Raw genomic sequence first — 15,073 nt, forward strand, 5'->3', positions numbered from 1 at the left:
ATATATGGAATATTACAGTATTAACAGGAATTGTAAGATATAAGGACGATGAATACACTATGAGCAGGATAAAAATATAAATATATATAAATATGAATACACTATAGGCGGGGTAATCAGGTAGTAAAAAAAAGTAACAGTAGTGCAAATATACAAATGTTCAGTGGTTGGAGGAGGTGTGTGGCAGTGTGTGGCAATAAGAAGTATATGAGTATTGTGCATATTAAAGTGAAAATGTAATAAATAAGATCTGTACAGTAAGAAATATATATGGAATATTACAGTATTAACAGGAATTGTAAGATATAGGGACGATGAATCACTATGAGCAGGATACAAATATAAATATATATAAATATGAATACACTATAGGCGGGATAATACAGTAGTAAAAAAAGCGTAACAGTCAGTGCAAATGTACAAATATAATATATAAATACATTTTCATCAAACCTGTGAATATAAATTATTAATTAGGATTCCATAATAATACATGTGCCATAAATTATGCCCATAAATATTGTGACCGACAGGGGCAGCAGAGAACCGGGAGGAGATCCAGAGGGAGGGGGCAGCAGAGACCGATAGGGGGCAGTAGAGAACCGGGAGGAGATCCAGAGGGAGCGGGCAGCAGAGACCGATAGGGGGCAGTAGAGAACCTGGAGGAGGAGATCCAGAGGGAGGGAGCAGTAGTGACCGATAGGGGGCAGCAGAGAACCGGGAGGAGGAGATCCGGAGGGAGGGAGCAGCAGACACTCAGCTCCCCGCCGCCTCTCAGCTTCAGTGCGGCTTCACATTTCCACAGGAGACGAGTCTCAGTCCGACCTCCAGCATTTTCTCCCGAGCTCCGGTAACAAAACCAGCGGAGCAGGACCCGTCCCTGCGCCCGGGACTCACACACCACTACCCGGGATCCGAGCCTCTTCCCCGGGACACACACACTCAGAGGATACGAGTTCTCCACCGGAGCTCCACAGAGACCCTGGAAGATGGGTTCAGTCCCGGCCATATCGGTCCTCTTTCTGGGCATCGTGGTGCCAGCGCTGGCCGGATACATCGAGGTACGTGAACCGGTCGCTTCCCCGATTAATCGTCGGTTCGGTCGATTAATCGGTGTTTGCTCGATTTTTAAGGGGCCTTTATTTGTCCTGTTTTCCACAGCAGGAATCTGTGGCTCCATTCTGCTGAAAAACACTATTAAATCACATGTGTGTTGTGTTGTGTTGTGTTACTGTGACTTCTATTGAACAGGCTGTGATTACACCCCCCCCCCAGACACACACACACAATCCACACACAAGTAACGGTATTTATCCATGTTTACAGATTTGCACAACACTTATTTTACACAGTTTCAAGGGCCTGGAAGTTGTTTTCTTTGTGGCAGATTCAACATTAGATCTTTTTCGTTACACAAAGATTTCAGGTTTGTTTTTGTCCACTTGATTCCTGCAGCAGTGTGTTGATTGTTGAGTTGTGTGACCCTGGAAGGTTCTGTAACAGGATTAAAGCTGCTGGGGTTTTCTGCAGCAGAGATCAAATGAAAGACAACTGGTGCTGTGTCAGGCCCGTGGGGACACACATGGGGGGGGGGACACACATGAGGACACACACATGGACCTCTAACAACATGCTGCACATCACGCCTGTGTCCCATCCTGTGTGTGTACAACCCTGCAGGAGGAGATTGTGTACTTTCTTGCTCAGTTTCCAGCTCGATGGCCCGTGTGAAGCAGGCAGGCCTCTCTTAATGTCATGCATTCACAAGTTTGTCGTCTTGTTTTGATATTAAAAGCACAAAAACACCGCACGAGTCCCAGTTGTGAGTCCGAACGTGGCTGCTCCTGTGCAAACACACACACACACCCCCACCCACACATGTGCACACACTTCCTGACTATCCTATTTTCCCAGTGGATCACCAGTCATTGTCCCCGAACACCCAACGCCTGCAGTGTCAGACGTGTGTGTCATCGGACGACAATGCACCCAATTTCAGAGCAAACAGGCCCAGCGTAGACCCCCCCCACCACACACACATACACACACACGCACACACACACTGCCCATCAGAGGGCAAACACCACTGTTGAAAAAACCCATGACAAAACATTTTAACAAGATATCTCCTGGCTCGGCTGTGTGTTGTCCAGAGTGGTTATCGGGGGGCCGCTCCTCCCTGTTCCCCCCCTTTGCGACTAAAATCCTCGGCCATTTTGAGGCTGGTATTGGCTGACATTGTGTGGGGGGGAAATAATGGTTATTATGTCCCCAACCAAATCTATGCAGCTGCACTCTCTCTCTCTCTCCACAAAGGCCGGTCCCCTCTGGATGATGGTCTCCTCAGTCGGCCTCTCCCGGCTGATCGATATCTCACAGACTCTCCTGAGATGATTAATGGGTGAAATCAATGCATTTTCTGATCAGTCACCCAGATTAAATGGAGATGTGTCGGCCGGCTTCACTGTGGGGCTACTTTCGAGGATTCCTGGGGTTTAATCAATGGCTGTCCTGTTTGATACAGCATTGTTATTTGCACTCAAACACGATGTGTATAGAATATGGATTTTCCAGATTTCAGTTTTTCATGCCTGCCTCATTCGGCCCTGAACGCACACACCGCTGTTGACAGGAAACTCGAGACTCACTACTGGAGTGATAACAAACACACCTGAACATTCACCTGTGGGTAAAACAAACATTGAACACCTTTCAGTTGGAGAGAGAACAGAGGAAAGCAACTCCCCCGGAGAGATTGTTATCACGCATGACTCCTCAGGTTGCATTCCTAGTTAACCATAGTCAAATATTACTAATCCACAATCAAATGTAGGAAGTTAAACATCAAAATATCCGTCTCTATTGAAACGTCGCTGCCCTTTCTTGTGGAACTCTCATTGTTTGGACCATGTCAGGCCTGCGATGCCAAAACCCACCTGCCTGCTGTGGACGGCTGTGGTCAGTGAAGCCGGTGGTCTGTGGGGTCCGGACCTGGCTGACGAGCCTGTGGACCCTCAGCCGAGGTCCGGACCCGGCTGATGAGCCTGTGGACGCTCAGCCGAGGTCCGGACCGGCTCAGGAGCCTGTGGACCCTCAGCCGAGGTCCGGGTCTGACTGATGAGCCTGTGGACCCTCAGCCGAGGTCCGGGTCTGACTGATGAGCCTGTGGACCCTCAGCCGAGGTCCCGGTCCGACTGATGAGCCTGTGGACCCTCAGTCGAGGTCCGGGTCCGACTGATGAGCCTGTGGACCCTCAACCGAGGTCCAGACCCAGCTGAGGAGCCTGTGGACCCTCAGCCGAGGTCCGGGTCCGACTGAGGAGCCTGTGGACGCTCAGCTGAGGTCCGGGTCCGGCTGATGAGCCTGTGGACCCTCAGCCGAGGTCTGGGCCCGGCTGATGAGCCTGTGGACCCTCAGCCGAGGCAGAGTCACGCTGACTGCACTCACTGCCCCTGGACCTTGAGCCTGGATTTACGATCCGGCGTTGAGCTCCACGGAGACGCTCTCTTCTCTCGCTGCCTCTCAGGGAAGGTTTATTCCCGCTCGTTCTGCTTGTCACCCGCTCCTCGGCTCTTTGTGTGCGATGTGGTGGTCGAGGTGTCATCGGGCTCCGGGGTGGGGGGGCGGCCCTCTTGTTTCCCAGTTCCTCCTTTTGTGAGCATTTGGGCTTAGCCAGCTACTTCAGCTGTGTAAACGCTTTTGTTTTGTCAGATACCTGTGAGAGTGCCAGATTGTGACCTTTTGTTTCTTCAGCTGTGCCCCCCCCCCCCCCCCTCATCTCAGCATCCTTGAGTCACTGCACTGGCTTCGGTTCAGAACAGGCTCTGCCCTGGTGATTTATAGCTCTTTGCACTCCTATTCTCGCCCTTTAATTCCGTACCCCTCTTTTGGTAACATGGTTTTCTTTCCCTCTCTTGTTCACTCGCTTCCTAGCTGAGCGGCTCAATCCTTCTCTGGAGCAAATGTAGAAGACGAGTGAAGGCTACAGCCATGCAGCAGATTAATGGAAAAACCAAATATGTGGAACAGTTAATGCATTCGGAACATTTTATTCTCCTCTGACTTAAGCTAGCACAGATTACCACGGCCGTGACACACTATGTGGAAATCACAGTGTTACACAACATCAGATTTTTTGTGTGTGGGTCATACAATTTCAAAATAGTGGTGTTTTGGTTCCACTTGGCTTTTTACTTCAAATACATCACGTGATTGAGGTTGTGTGGAAACAGATAATAAAAATGAACTCGTGCTGGAGGGGTGACTTTGGTTTTATGGCGTCTGCACGTGGACCAGTGGCTTCAGTGGAATGGACAGACCGATCCAACCCACAGGAGAAGAAGTATGAGAGAATTCTGTTCAGCGTATCCCAGAGAAATGTCTGTGGTTCTGTGCTCATTGCTCCTCGGTTGCAGTCGTCTTGCAGCAGCATTTCTCCTCTTGTCATTCAGAGTCTGTGCCTGCTCGGCTCTTGCGTACTTGTATTAAAGTCAGCTCCTATGTGCTTCGGTGTGCGTGTGTATTCGCTCTGGATACGAGGCGATAATGAACAATTGCTTGTCGACAAATGGGCCTAGCTGGCTGTGATTGTCAGGGCGGGTGCTGTGGAGCCGAGCGTTAGCCGGGCTGAATGATTCCCTACCAGGGTCTTTTGTGTGGTCCTGAATAGCCGGGACAACGAGGGGTGTTGTTACCGTACAGAGGTGATCGAGATCTGGAGCAGAGACGGGGGCGATGGCAGACTGTTGGCAACAATTCACGCCTGGAAAAAAAACAACCCAAAACAACAATCAGCAGCACTTGGGTTTGATAATGATCTTTCAGTTCATTGTTGTGGGAGGTGGTGCAGAGCCAAAGCCGTTTCTTCTCTCTCTCGTCAAGGCTGTGCAGATGACCTCTTTGACCTTCACGTTCGGTCCTGTCAATCAAATTGACGGCAGCAGCAGCAGCATGTGCTCCGTCAGCTGAGAGGCGGCCTCGCTCGCCCCCTGGAAGTCGTAGATAAGCTCCTGAAACCTTGCTTTTCAATTGTAGGGACGGCCCCATATCCCCGTGAATCCTCTTAGCGGGAAGGAAACACTGGGTGCTGGTAGATCTGCGAAGGGAAAGGTACTAATCCCAGAGCCTTCCCCTCCTCCTGCTGCTCGCACTCGCCCACCGACTCAGTCAAACCCTGGTGTTCACGCCCTGCAGAGGCAACCCGATTTCAGAGCACACACACTGAGTCACCTGTGTGTAGTATCAGTGTTGTGTGCTCGACATTGAGCTCTGATCCCTGCTCTATGAGGAACACAAGGAAGGGAAGTCTGATTGAATCCAAGCACCCTATTCTCTGCCTTTTCATTTCCTCAAAGATTCCTTCCTGCCACTCCACGATTCCTCAGCCTCCGTGTGTCTCTCTCTCTCTCTCTCTCCGTCTTCTCTTTCACTGCAGCGGCTGTTTCTTCCTCTTCCTCCTGGAGCGATTCCATAAACAGTCACTCTCTCAGCTCATCCCGGGGATTTAAATAGAGAGCGCTCATCAGACGAGGCTTGTTCTCATGATGCCTGGCTTTGTCTCCCAGGCTCTGCGTGCGCTCTAACTCTCCCAAATGAGCGCTGTGGCCTCCTCTCGTTCTCCTTTTTTTTTTTGCAATTGGAAATGCATGTTTGTGTATCTGCGTTCTAAGTGTGTGCGTGTGTGCACAATCCTGTTACAGCTCGTCTCATCACATATTTAGTCCGGGAGAGATCCTGGGTGGTGGGATATCGGTGTGAGTGGGTTCAAGTCGACACACTCATCACTGCATGTAGGCCAATCTGCACGTCCTCCCCAAAGACCTGCAGCTGAAAAGGTGAACGCCACCAGACCAGAGTTTAGAATGTGTTATTCCTTCACGACAATAGTCCGGGCTCAAACATGGCTGTGTGAGAATTCCTTTTGTCGGTTTATATGCCAGAGTGCTCAGGAATGCATGGCCTGAAGTGCAAATGGCTCGCTGCATTGTGCGTTGAGCGGCTCTCTTCCTGTGATCGCAATGAGAACGACTATTCGCTGAAGTTCACGAGACAAAAACATCCCCTGTAATCCGAGAGAAATGAGCCTGGCTGTTTCAGACTTTATTTTTTAATGTAGTTTCTGTTTGAGATTGAGAAGGCAGTGAACGTAGGTGGGTTAAACCCTGTCACCCCCTCCCCACTCTCTGTGTGTGTTAGTGTGTGTGTGTGTGTGTGTGTTCGTCCCTGTAGCTCTTCTGTGAGTCACTCTTGCTGCTTGGGTTTTTCTTCCCATGAATAAAATATCTGGTGTGCTATCTATGAGTTATAGTGCACTCGTCCCTCTGCCTATGGGCTTGTACGTCTTTCCCTCCGTCCCGGTCTGTCCCGGGTATGAAGACGCAGCCTGCTGTCCCCACCTTGTCTTCCTCACTTGTGTGCAATCCCAATTTTGTAACATCACCGAGTCATTTGCAGACACACGCATTGATTTGTCTCCTTTTTTTTCCTTGTAGCCGGGAATAAAATGGAGGCAGGCAGCTAAGAATCAAAGAGCCAGTTAGCTCTGTGCCAGGCGACGGTTCCCACTGTTTGCTGCACCAGAAAATAAAAAGAGCAGAAATGACTCAGGAGCTGAATTTTTTGAGTTTTTTTTCCTCCGCTGTGGTTTGAAATTATATTCCCTGGATTTTGTTTCTCTTGCCAAAATAAAGAGGAGCCAAATCAGACCCAGCTTCCCAAACTTCAGTTATAATTGATGTGTCTTTTCTTAGGGCTCTGTTGATTTTGTATCTCATAGTGCATCATATGCCTCTGTCCTTAATTCTCTGGATGTCTTATTTTCTGTGTCATCACGTTCTGTGTGTTTTAAGACATGATTGAGGACGGTCTGTGTTCTTACTGGTTTTGTGGGAATTTCTCTGGAGGGTCAGGTTGTTCTCTGAACTTATCTGCAGGACCCAGTCTGAACACTGGTTGACACATTGCACTACTTCTGATAAGATGGTTGAATGACTGACAGCTGCCACACTCAAAGAATAAATGCTTAAGATTTATCATATTATATGATATAACCTGACCAACATTGAGTTTAAGGCGCCGATGCTGATATAATATTTGGAAGTAAAACATTTCCTATATTGATATAGATCATTTAAACTGCAATGATTCCTAAGATGTCTATCAAACATAAATTTAATTGATTCATGGTATTTTACAGTTTAGATATAAACTTTAATATATATACCAATTACATAGAACTTAATTTAGGAAAATAAACATTGTACTTCAAATGTAAATTCACATCTTCTCTGCATTTTTAATCTGTAAAATACGTGTTTTCATATTGGCAAACATAGACACAGACATTAATGTCTGTAAAAGGCCCAAATCTGCAGATTTTTATCGGCTAACTGATTAATCAGTCGTGCTGTAATTAGAAGTTGGATTGCCACTCATTTGGATTATGGGATATGTTGCACAAATCGGTTATTATGCATTTTAAAAACGTTGTGTTTATCATGACTGTCTCATTCTTACTTGTTTGGGTTATGTCTGTCAAGTATCCATCATTTTAAGTTTATTATTTAGTTACATGTGTTATCCAGATGGATGGAAACATGTCCAATAAAAATATCAAAATCTTAAATATTAGTCTGAATATTCTTGGAGTGTATAAAAAGCTGAGTTTTGCTGAATAATGCAGCTCAAACCCTCCGTTCACTGCCAAAGAAAACACAACATGTTAGATCCAGTCCCCCCCTGTTCCTTCTTCCTGCTTCCCAAGCTTCTGTCGTATCTCTTCTCCCTGTATCTGGTGCTTTTAGTGGAAATGGTATCCTCCGCCCTGGCTCCACGGACTCCATCCTGTTTCTCCCTTTTTCTTTCCTCTGGGGTAAGAGGAAAATGTCAGTACGGTAAGAGATAGAAGCAGTGCAGTGTAACTGTATACCCCCAGAGAAAGGCCTGTACTGCTGCCTCCTCTGCCTCGGCTGGGCGATGGCCCTGTTAGCAGCCGGTCTGATACAGCACTTTCTCAAGGAGAAGGTGGCCAAGGACAAGCAGCAGCTCCGTCGGATGGTCCACACAGGACAAGGAGGAGATTTCACCTCAGAAGGGAGAGAGAAGCCCACAATCCACCTCGGTCCTTTGAGGCAATAGATATCATTTCCTTCCGAGTTTCCCCCACTATACTTATGTTTAAGCTCCTACCTTCAAACTCTGTAATTGATTCAATGAGAGGTGTTCATGCATGGTGAAGAGCTAAAGCCTGCACATCCCCTCCCTGCTCCCACAGAGGCAATAAAGAGAAGGAGGCTTGTGTGTTGTATAATTTAAGTAAAAGACAGTCACTCACAACCTGGCTGGAGTTCATTGGACATCGTTTCCAGCGTCCAAAATAGAAAATGACGGAGTGGGGGGAAATGAATGTAGCTTGAATGCTACCAGGGCGCCATGGGAAATAAGGGACACTCATATATAGTATATACACACAGACAGTGCATATGTAATTTCACAAATACAGAAGCTGAGTCTGACCTAAACTCAACAGGCATTTTGTCTTTTGTGTCCGAAACTGACCCGAGACCAATTTCCCCTGATTACAGGCACATATGAATATCATTTTTAAAACCCCCAATGGGCCTGTATATGAGGTTGCTGCACTGTAAAGTTCCCCAAGTGTGTCTCTCTGCGACATTGTGTGTATTATTGTGTGTATTCTTGTGTGTTTTACTGCCTACTTAAGTACAGTCGGAGGCAAATATAGCATTCTGCACCAGCCCTCGTTGTGCCTGATCCACGACCCTGATGTTATCCTTGTAGAGCCCGTTTATTTCTCCTCTAGCTAACAACCAGTAGATGTTTCGTTATTATAACCCCATTCTCACTGAAACATTCATGGGAAATGACTTGTCTGGGAACAGCGATTGTGCACCCAACCAGGGATTCTGATGTTGAAGGACTCGTGTCATTTGGCTTCATATGTAAATCTTTTGTTACAACCGGCTCCATTTTGCATAATGCTGCCCTGAAAGTGCACTTTATTCATCACAAGCTGCAGCTCGTAAACGCTGCAGCTGAGCAACCTCCTATCAGCCATTTTGATCTGAGATAAAAACCAATCAAGCCCTCCAGAGAATTCCATTAGTTTGATGAGATATGATATTCGCTCCGAGCACAGATCTGAAATAGCTGTTTTTCAGACAAACCCATTAAAAGTCATTTGATCTTCTCTGGCTAATTATAGAGCCTTCTGAGCAGCGGGCCGCCTCCTCGTGACTCCACCCCCTCCATTCCCCACCTCCCCTCCAACCGCTCCCTTCCGTGTTCATCACATCCCGTCCTAATGTTTCAGGAGCTGCTTTAGTGCCACTGTGCTATTATTGAGGCGCTGGGAGCTGACAGCAGATGGAGATTAGGGGTGGGAATTGGCAAAAATGTGACGATTCAATAGTATTGCGATTCGATTCTGCGATTTATTGCGATTCATGTCCCCCATATTATTCAAAGGCATTACAAAAAATGAGGAAAATAAGACTGCTCAACTCACTTCAATAGGTCACATTTAATTCTGTGAACAACATTGTCTTCTACACATTAACTGAAGTGCAAAAACTAAGAAAGGGTAGTGCAAAAACTTTGTCCTTGAACATTCAGGACACAAGACCTTTGTAATTATTTTCTGAATAGGAGACCTCTCACATGAACACTGAGCTCAATCATATAAATAAGAGTAACCTAGAGCTTCAATCAAATTGAGACCTGCAAGGTCATGACCCAAAATGTTAAATTCATTTGGGAATATTGGCATTTTTGTTCAGAAAAAGGAGTTGGTCAACATGCTCAGATGTTAAAGTTCCTCTCGGCCGTTACTATATCTCCTGCAGTGGAGAACATCCTTTCCGCACACACACTAGGTATCTTTTAAACTCTGAAACTCTCCTCGTCATGCTTTGCCAGCCAGGACTGTTACATATATAATTTTTTTTTTTTTTTAATATTGCAATACTTTGTGCTACAGTATCGATATAATCGCGGGCGCAAAATATCGCGATACTAGCAGAATCGATTTTTTTCCCCCACCACTAATGGAGATTGCGGCCTAGTCACACAAGGGGCGCAGGTATTTGTCAGTAGTCTCCGTAATCAGGCTGGTTTGGATTTTCCAGGAGTAACAAGAGGCGGAGGAGGGTCTGACCCAGGTTGTTCACCGAATGAAAAGACACAGGAGGTGGGAGAGCAAGGTCAAACGCTTGAGAAACAGCTGAGTTTAGCAGAACAGCAGAGAGATAGATGCTCCTGCTGTGAAGTCCTTCTCCTCCATAGAGACACGACTGATTAGCTGTTGCCCTCAGAATGTCTCACCAGAGTTATATTCTTCACCAGTCTGATTGAAATACCCCCCCGTCCCTCCTCCCCTCCCCCTGCTGAGAGGTTGAGGCAGGGCAGAGTGGGGCTTAATGACAGATAAGCATATCTATATTACATCCATCATTTTTCCCGCGGTAAAGCCGGCCCTCCCGTGCATCGCCTGCAGCATCGCATCTAATGCAGACATGTGGGTTGTGACTGTGCTCCACTGCTCTGTGTCTGGGGGGGGGGGCACCGATTCATTTAGAATCAGCCCGGGTGGTCACGGGAGAGTGGCACCGCACGCAGGGCACCGGAGTCAAACTGCCGTCTGCTTCCAACTGGTAATTAGGGTAAAGTTGAGCGTCGTTAGAGACATTTGTTTAATGTAATCATCTTCGTCATTATTCTATATGATCTCAAAAACATGGTCCCTGAGCTAAAGATTAATTTTAACATCAAGCTGCAGAGGGCTTATATCATATGTGAATAGGGTTGCAAAGGGGCGGAAAGTTTCCGGTAAATTTCCGCAAACTTTCTGGAAACTTTGCATCAATTGTAAAATATTTTTACAGAAGATTCAAATTGTTTAACTAACTATTTATATCTCTGGCATTGCATCAGTGTGTTTTTACAAACTTTTTTCTCATCTTATTCTACAGAACAATGCCACGTGCACTATCTCATGTGTGGAGACATTTCATCCCATCCAATGTAGAATGAAAGGTTGTGTACATTTGCAAATACTGTGCAAAGACCTATGTTAAGAATGACACAACGATGCAGAAGCATATAGTCAAGTGCCCAAAGTTTCCTCAGGGCTCAAATCAGCCTATGACAAAACAAAATGCATATATTTATGTCTGTATATGACAAGGTAAATACAGTTAGTATAAATTACCCACAACATTTCCAGTTTATTCCCATTAATTCCTGTATATTCCTGTATATTCCCGTATATTCCCATGGAAAGTTTCCAACTTTGAATATTCATGGAATTTTGCAACCCTATATGTGAAGGATTTGGCCGTCTCATAGTTAACTGCTTGAAAATATTCCCGTGGAAACGACTCAGACTTACTGGTTGAGGCGGCACTGAGTTTATTATGCTTCTTATCTGTATTGTTTTTAATATCCTTATGGGTTATATAATGAAATGTATTCGGTTTTCTTCACCCTACACCTTTATGATCTACATATGCATTTGTTTCTCCTCTACTTTCCTTCCCGCGTAATAGTTTTTGTCCTTTTTTAATGCAAAAATCGAATTTGTGAACCAAATAAACAGAATGAATGAATATTTTTTAATGACTAATGGTGCAACTGAATTATTTAAGGAGAAAATATGGCAACACACTGCTTATGCATTCATTTTTGCTTGCCATGGAATTGTTGCATCGAATCCAAATATGTTGAAAGAAGCCGTAGCATCAAAGTCAGACCCCTGGCAACACCAGTGAGGTCAACAACCTTCCCCCCCCCCTTCAGCATTCCCACGCAGTACATCTGTCACCTGCTATCATTTCATGTTGTCAGATATTTTGGAAACATCGCCGCGTGTCCTTGATCCCGATCTTTCTCCCGTCGTTCCTCTGGCTGCTCTCCCGCTCCGGCTGCCTTGTAGCGGCTGAACGTGATATTTCCATGTTGTCCTTGAAACTGCTTTTCTCAATGTCAGCTCCCACCGAGCCGCATTACCCCCCCCCCCCCTTCCCACTGATTCAGACACAGTGTTCTTCCTCCCCTCTCCTCGCTCTGAGCTGACTGTACCACCCCCCCCACACATTCTAGGACAAATTGGCTTTTTTTCGTGTCTTACTTTGTTCACTGGAACAATCCGTCCCTGCGCCTCCCCTCACCTCCTTCCCCTCTCGCTCCACTATCTCTCTATTCCACCTCTCACCCCACGGCTGCCTCTTACCTCCTCAGTTCCCCAATTTCTCTTCTGCTTGCTCAACAATTACGTGCTCATTAAACCGAGGGAGCCCGGGCCGCTGAGAGAGACGTCAGGGACGGAGCTGGAGGCCTGAGCGAGGTGCCGAGCTACTGAGGTTCCTTTATTGACAAGTCTGCCTGCCTGTCTGTCTGCCAGCCGGCCGGGTCCTGAGGAGCAGCTGCGTGGAGCTGCATGCTGATGATGAGCACAGAGTCATCCAGCAGGGGAAAGGGAAAGGCGGCAATGGGAAGTGACAGAAGGAAGGAAGGAAGGAAGGAAGGATGCAGCACTGGGTTTTCAGCCACGAGGAGGAGAAAGTGAAGAGAACACAGGTCATTTCATCCAAATCCTCTCTCCTCAGCGCAAAAGATGAAGCAGTTTGTTCTCTCCAGCGGACGAGAGAGAGAGGCACACTCCTGTGTCTAATCCTGCTCCTTTAAACTGCTGAGAGTGCAGTTCAAATTGGGGAAAGAGAGTCGGCGTCCACACAAAGCTGCCCACGGGAAACACACACAGGCCCATAGTTCACAAACTGAGCCCCGGTCTAACAATTTCCTAAGCCCTAAATCTCCCGTGTAGCCACTGCCAGCGCCGAGCCGGCCGTGGACTTTTTTCCCGCCCGGCTATCGCTTCTCCACAGGCTCTCTCTCTCTCCATCTCATCACCTGAAACCCCCCCTACAGAACCCCAATACCCGGCAACCCTCATTAACTCCTCTGCCTCTGGTGATGTCAGGCTTAGACGTCCACACGGCGGCGATATGGCCTCCTTGCACCCGCACACACATGCATGACCCGTGCTGCTCCTCCTCCACTCACCGGCGGGATATGGAGAGACCTCCCACCCCGGCACAGAGAGGCTTTTAATAAATGCACAGGCTATTGGCGATTTAATCATGCTAATGTGTACGTTACAGCGGGAGAGCTTATCGGCTATTTGATCTCCAGTCCTGCTCGCTGGAGAGGGCCTTAAGCAGAAGCTACAGGAGGAAGAATGGAAGTAGAAGTGAAAACCCAGAGAGAGCAACTCAATTTAATCTCTTGACCATGGAAATGAAGAGGAAAGAGAAAGTGGCGATCATTACACGGAAGCGAATCTCTAAACCCGCTCATGCATAAATTGGAAATAGGGGGTGTCGGGTTTAGGGCTAAATACATTGTTTGACTTGGAGGTGAGGCTAGTTGTTGTGTGTTTATTTTAGTCATAAACATCTGGCCCAGTGATGTCAGGAATGTAATCCGCTCTCGGGCACGTGGAACATAAGCCTGGATAGAGAGGGCTGAGAGGGTCGCCGGCTCACAGAGAGAGAGAGAGAGGGAGAGAGAGAGGGAGGAGCAGGTGGAGAGGTAAAGAGATAATTGAGGCGAGAGGAGAGTCGTCCAGAGTGCTCACGGCGATTTGACGTGAAAGGAGGGAGACGGAGGTTTGAAGGAGTTGCTCATGCGGAGAGCTTTTAGTGGTCAGGAGGGAAGAAAGGCCGACTCACCTCAAAGACGCCGTCGGTGGCGCCACGCAAAAAGAAAAGTACCTGAAAAGGAACCTGAATCTTCTCAGTGCTCGAGTCATTAACGCCAAATGAGAAGCAATTATCATCATCCGGCAAGAAATAGCTTTTACACTCCAGCGCCTTATTTATGCGATGGTGCACCTGCGTAGCTTAGCAACTAAGCAACCCGCTCCGGGTGGAACCCTCGGTGTAATTATCTGTTTATCGCTGCAGAACACTTATCAGTTATTTCTCTGTTGACTGACTTTAACGCGGATAGCATCTTTCTCTCCGAGCAGCAACACACAACTTCGGCGATGAATCTTTTTGCCTCTTATGTTGTTTTTGCATATTCGAAATCAGATGGTGGAGGTTCAAATTCAATTAGGGCTCTAATGAATAAACCCCCCCCCCCCCCCCCCCGGCAGGGTTGCATCTATTACTTACCGATCAATTATTTATACACTCTCGCTTAATCTTTTATTTTTAACGATGACAGCTAATTGTTGTGCTACGCAGGAGAGAAGTAGATTTGTTTGTCGTGATTGAGATATTATAACAGCACAAGTCCATGTCTTATTTGCTGCTGCTCGCCCTCTCTTGCTCCTCCCCCTCTCCTCCTCACCCTGTCTCTCCTCCTGCCTCCTTGGTCTCTTCCTAAATCTCCTGACAGTGATAGGACTAACGAGGAAGCCGTAGTCGAGCTCTCGCAATCTCTTGACAGGTCTCTCCCGAAATTGGGCAGAAGATACTGCAAACGGTTCACCCCCGAGCAAAGACGCAACCAATTTGCTCCCTTGCGTCCTCCTCTCTTTCATTCTCCGCCCGCTCCTTCTCCTCCTCTCCAGCCAATCTGCTCGGGCATCTACCTGATGGAGTCAGGTAGGGAAACCCAAAAGCAATATTAAGATATCTGTGGATAACCCTCAGGGCGCTGAGTGATGCGGCTGGAGAGGAGGAATCTTCCAGGGAGATGCGTGCAGCTTGAAATCTATGTCAACTTGGAGACGGCTCTCCAGTCCCTGCTCCTTACTCTGCTTCACTCGCAGCCCCTCCCGTCGGAATCCAAGAATAATGAAGTACAAGGTGCAGGAGCCCTGAGTGTCTGTCTGACACGTCGCAGATAACAGCTGAGAGAAAGATGGCGAAGGAGACACAGCATCAACAGCACCGGGTGTGTGAGGGAATGTGTCGGAAGGAAAAACAGTGTGAAGTGCTGGAGGGATTAAAAATGTGGAGGAGTGATGACCTTTGCTCTGTGATGACAGAGAGTGGTTCAGCTATTTACTTCAGATCATCCCCCCCACCCCTCTCTCTCCCCATGA

General features: G+C 47.3%; 1 protein-coding gene across 3 annotated transcripts in view; it reads left to right on the top strand.

Annotated features, from left to right (window-relative positions):
• Positions 1-751: 751 nt before the first annotated feature.
• aplp2 (amyloid beta (A4) precursor-like protein 2) overlaps positions 752-15,073 on the top strand; it is a 59,876-nt gene continuing 45,554 nt past the window's right edge. For 2 of the 3 annotated variants that reach the window (XM_061072788.1, XM_061072789.1), the window contains exon 1: positions 752-1,061. In XM_061072788.1, coding sequence (XP_060928771.1) covers positions 990-1,061 — 72 coding nt within the window. In that variant the 5' untranslated portion in view covers positions 752-989. The remainder of the gene's footprint in view (positions 1,062-15,073) is intronic. The other variant, XM_061072787.1, reaches the window with a different exon arrangement.

This window comes from Limanda limanda, chromosome 6 (assembly GCF_963576545.1).
Source record: "Limanda limanda chromosome 6, fLimLim1.1, whole genome shotgun sequence".
Lineage (NCBI taxonomy): Eukaryota > Metazoa > Chordata > Actinopteri > Pleuronectiformes > Pleuronectidae > Limanda > Limanda limanda.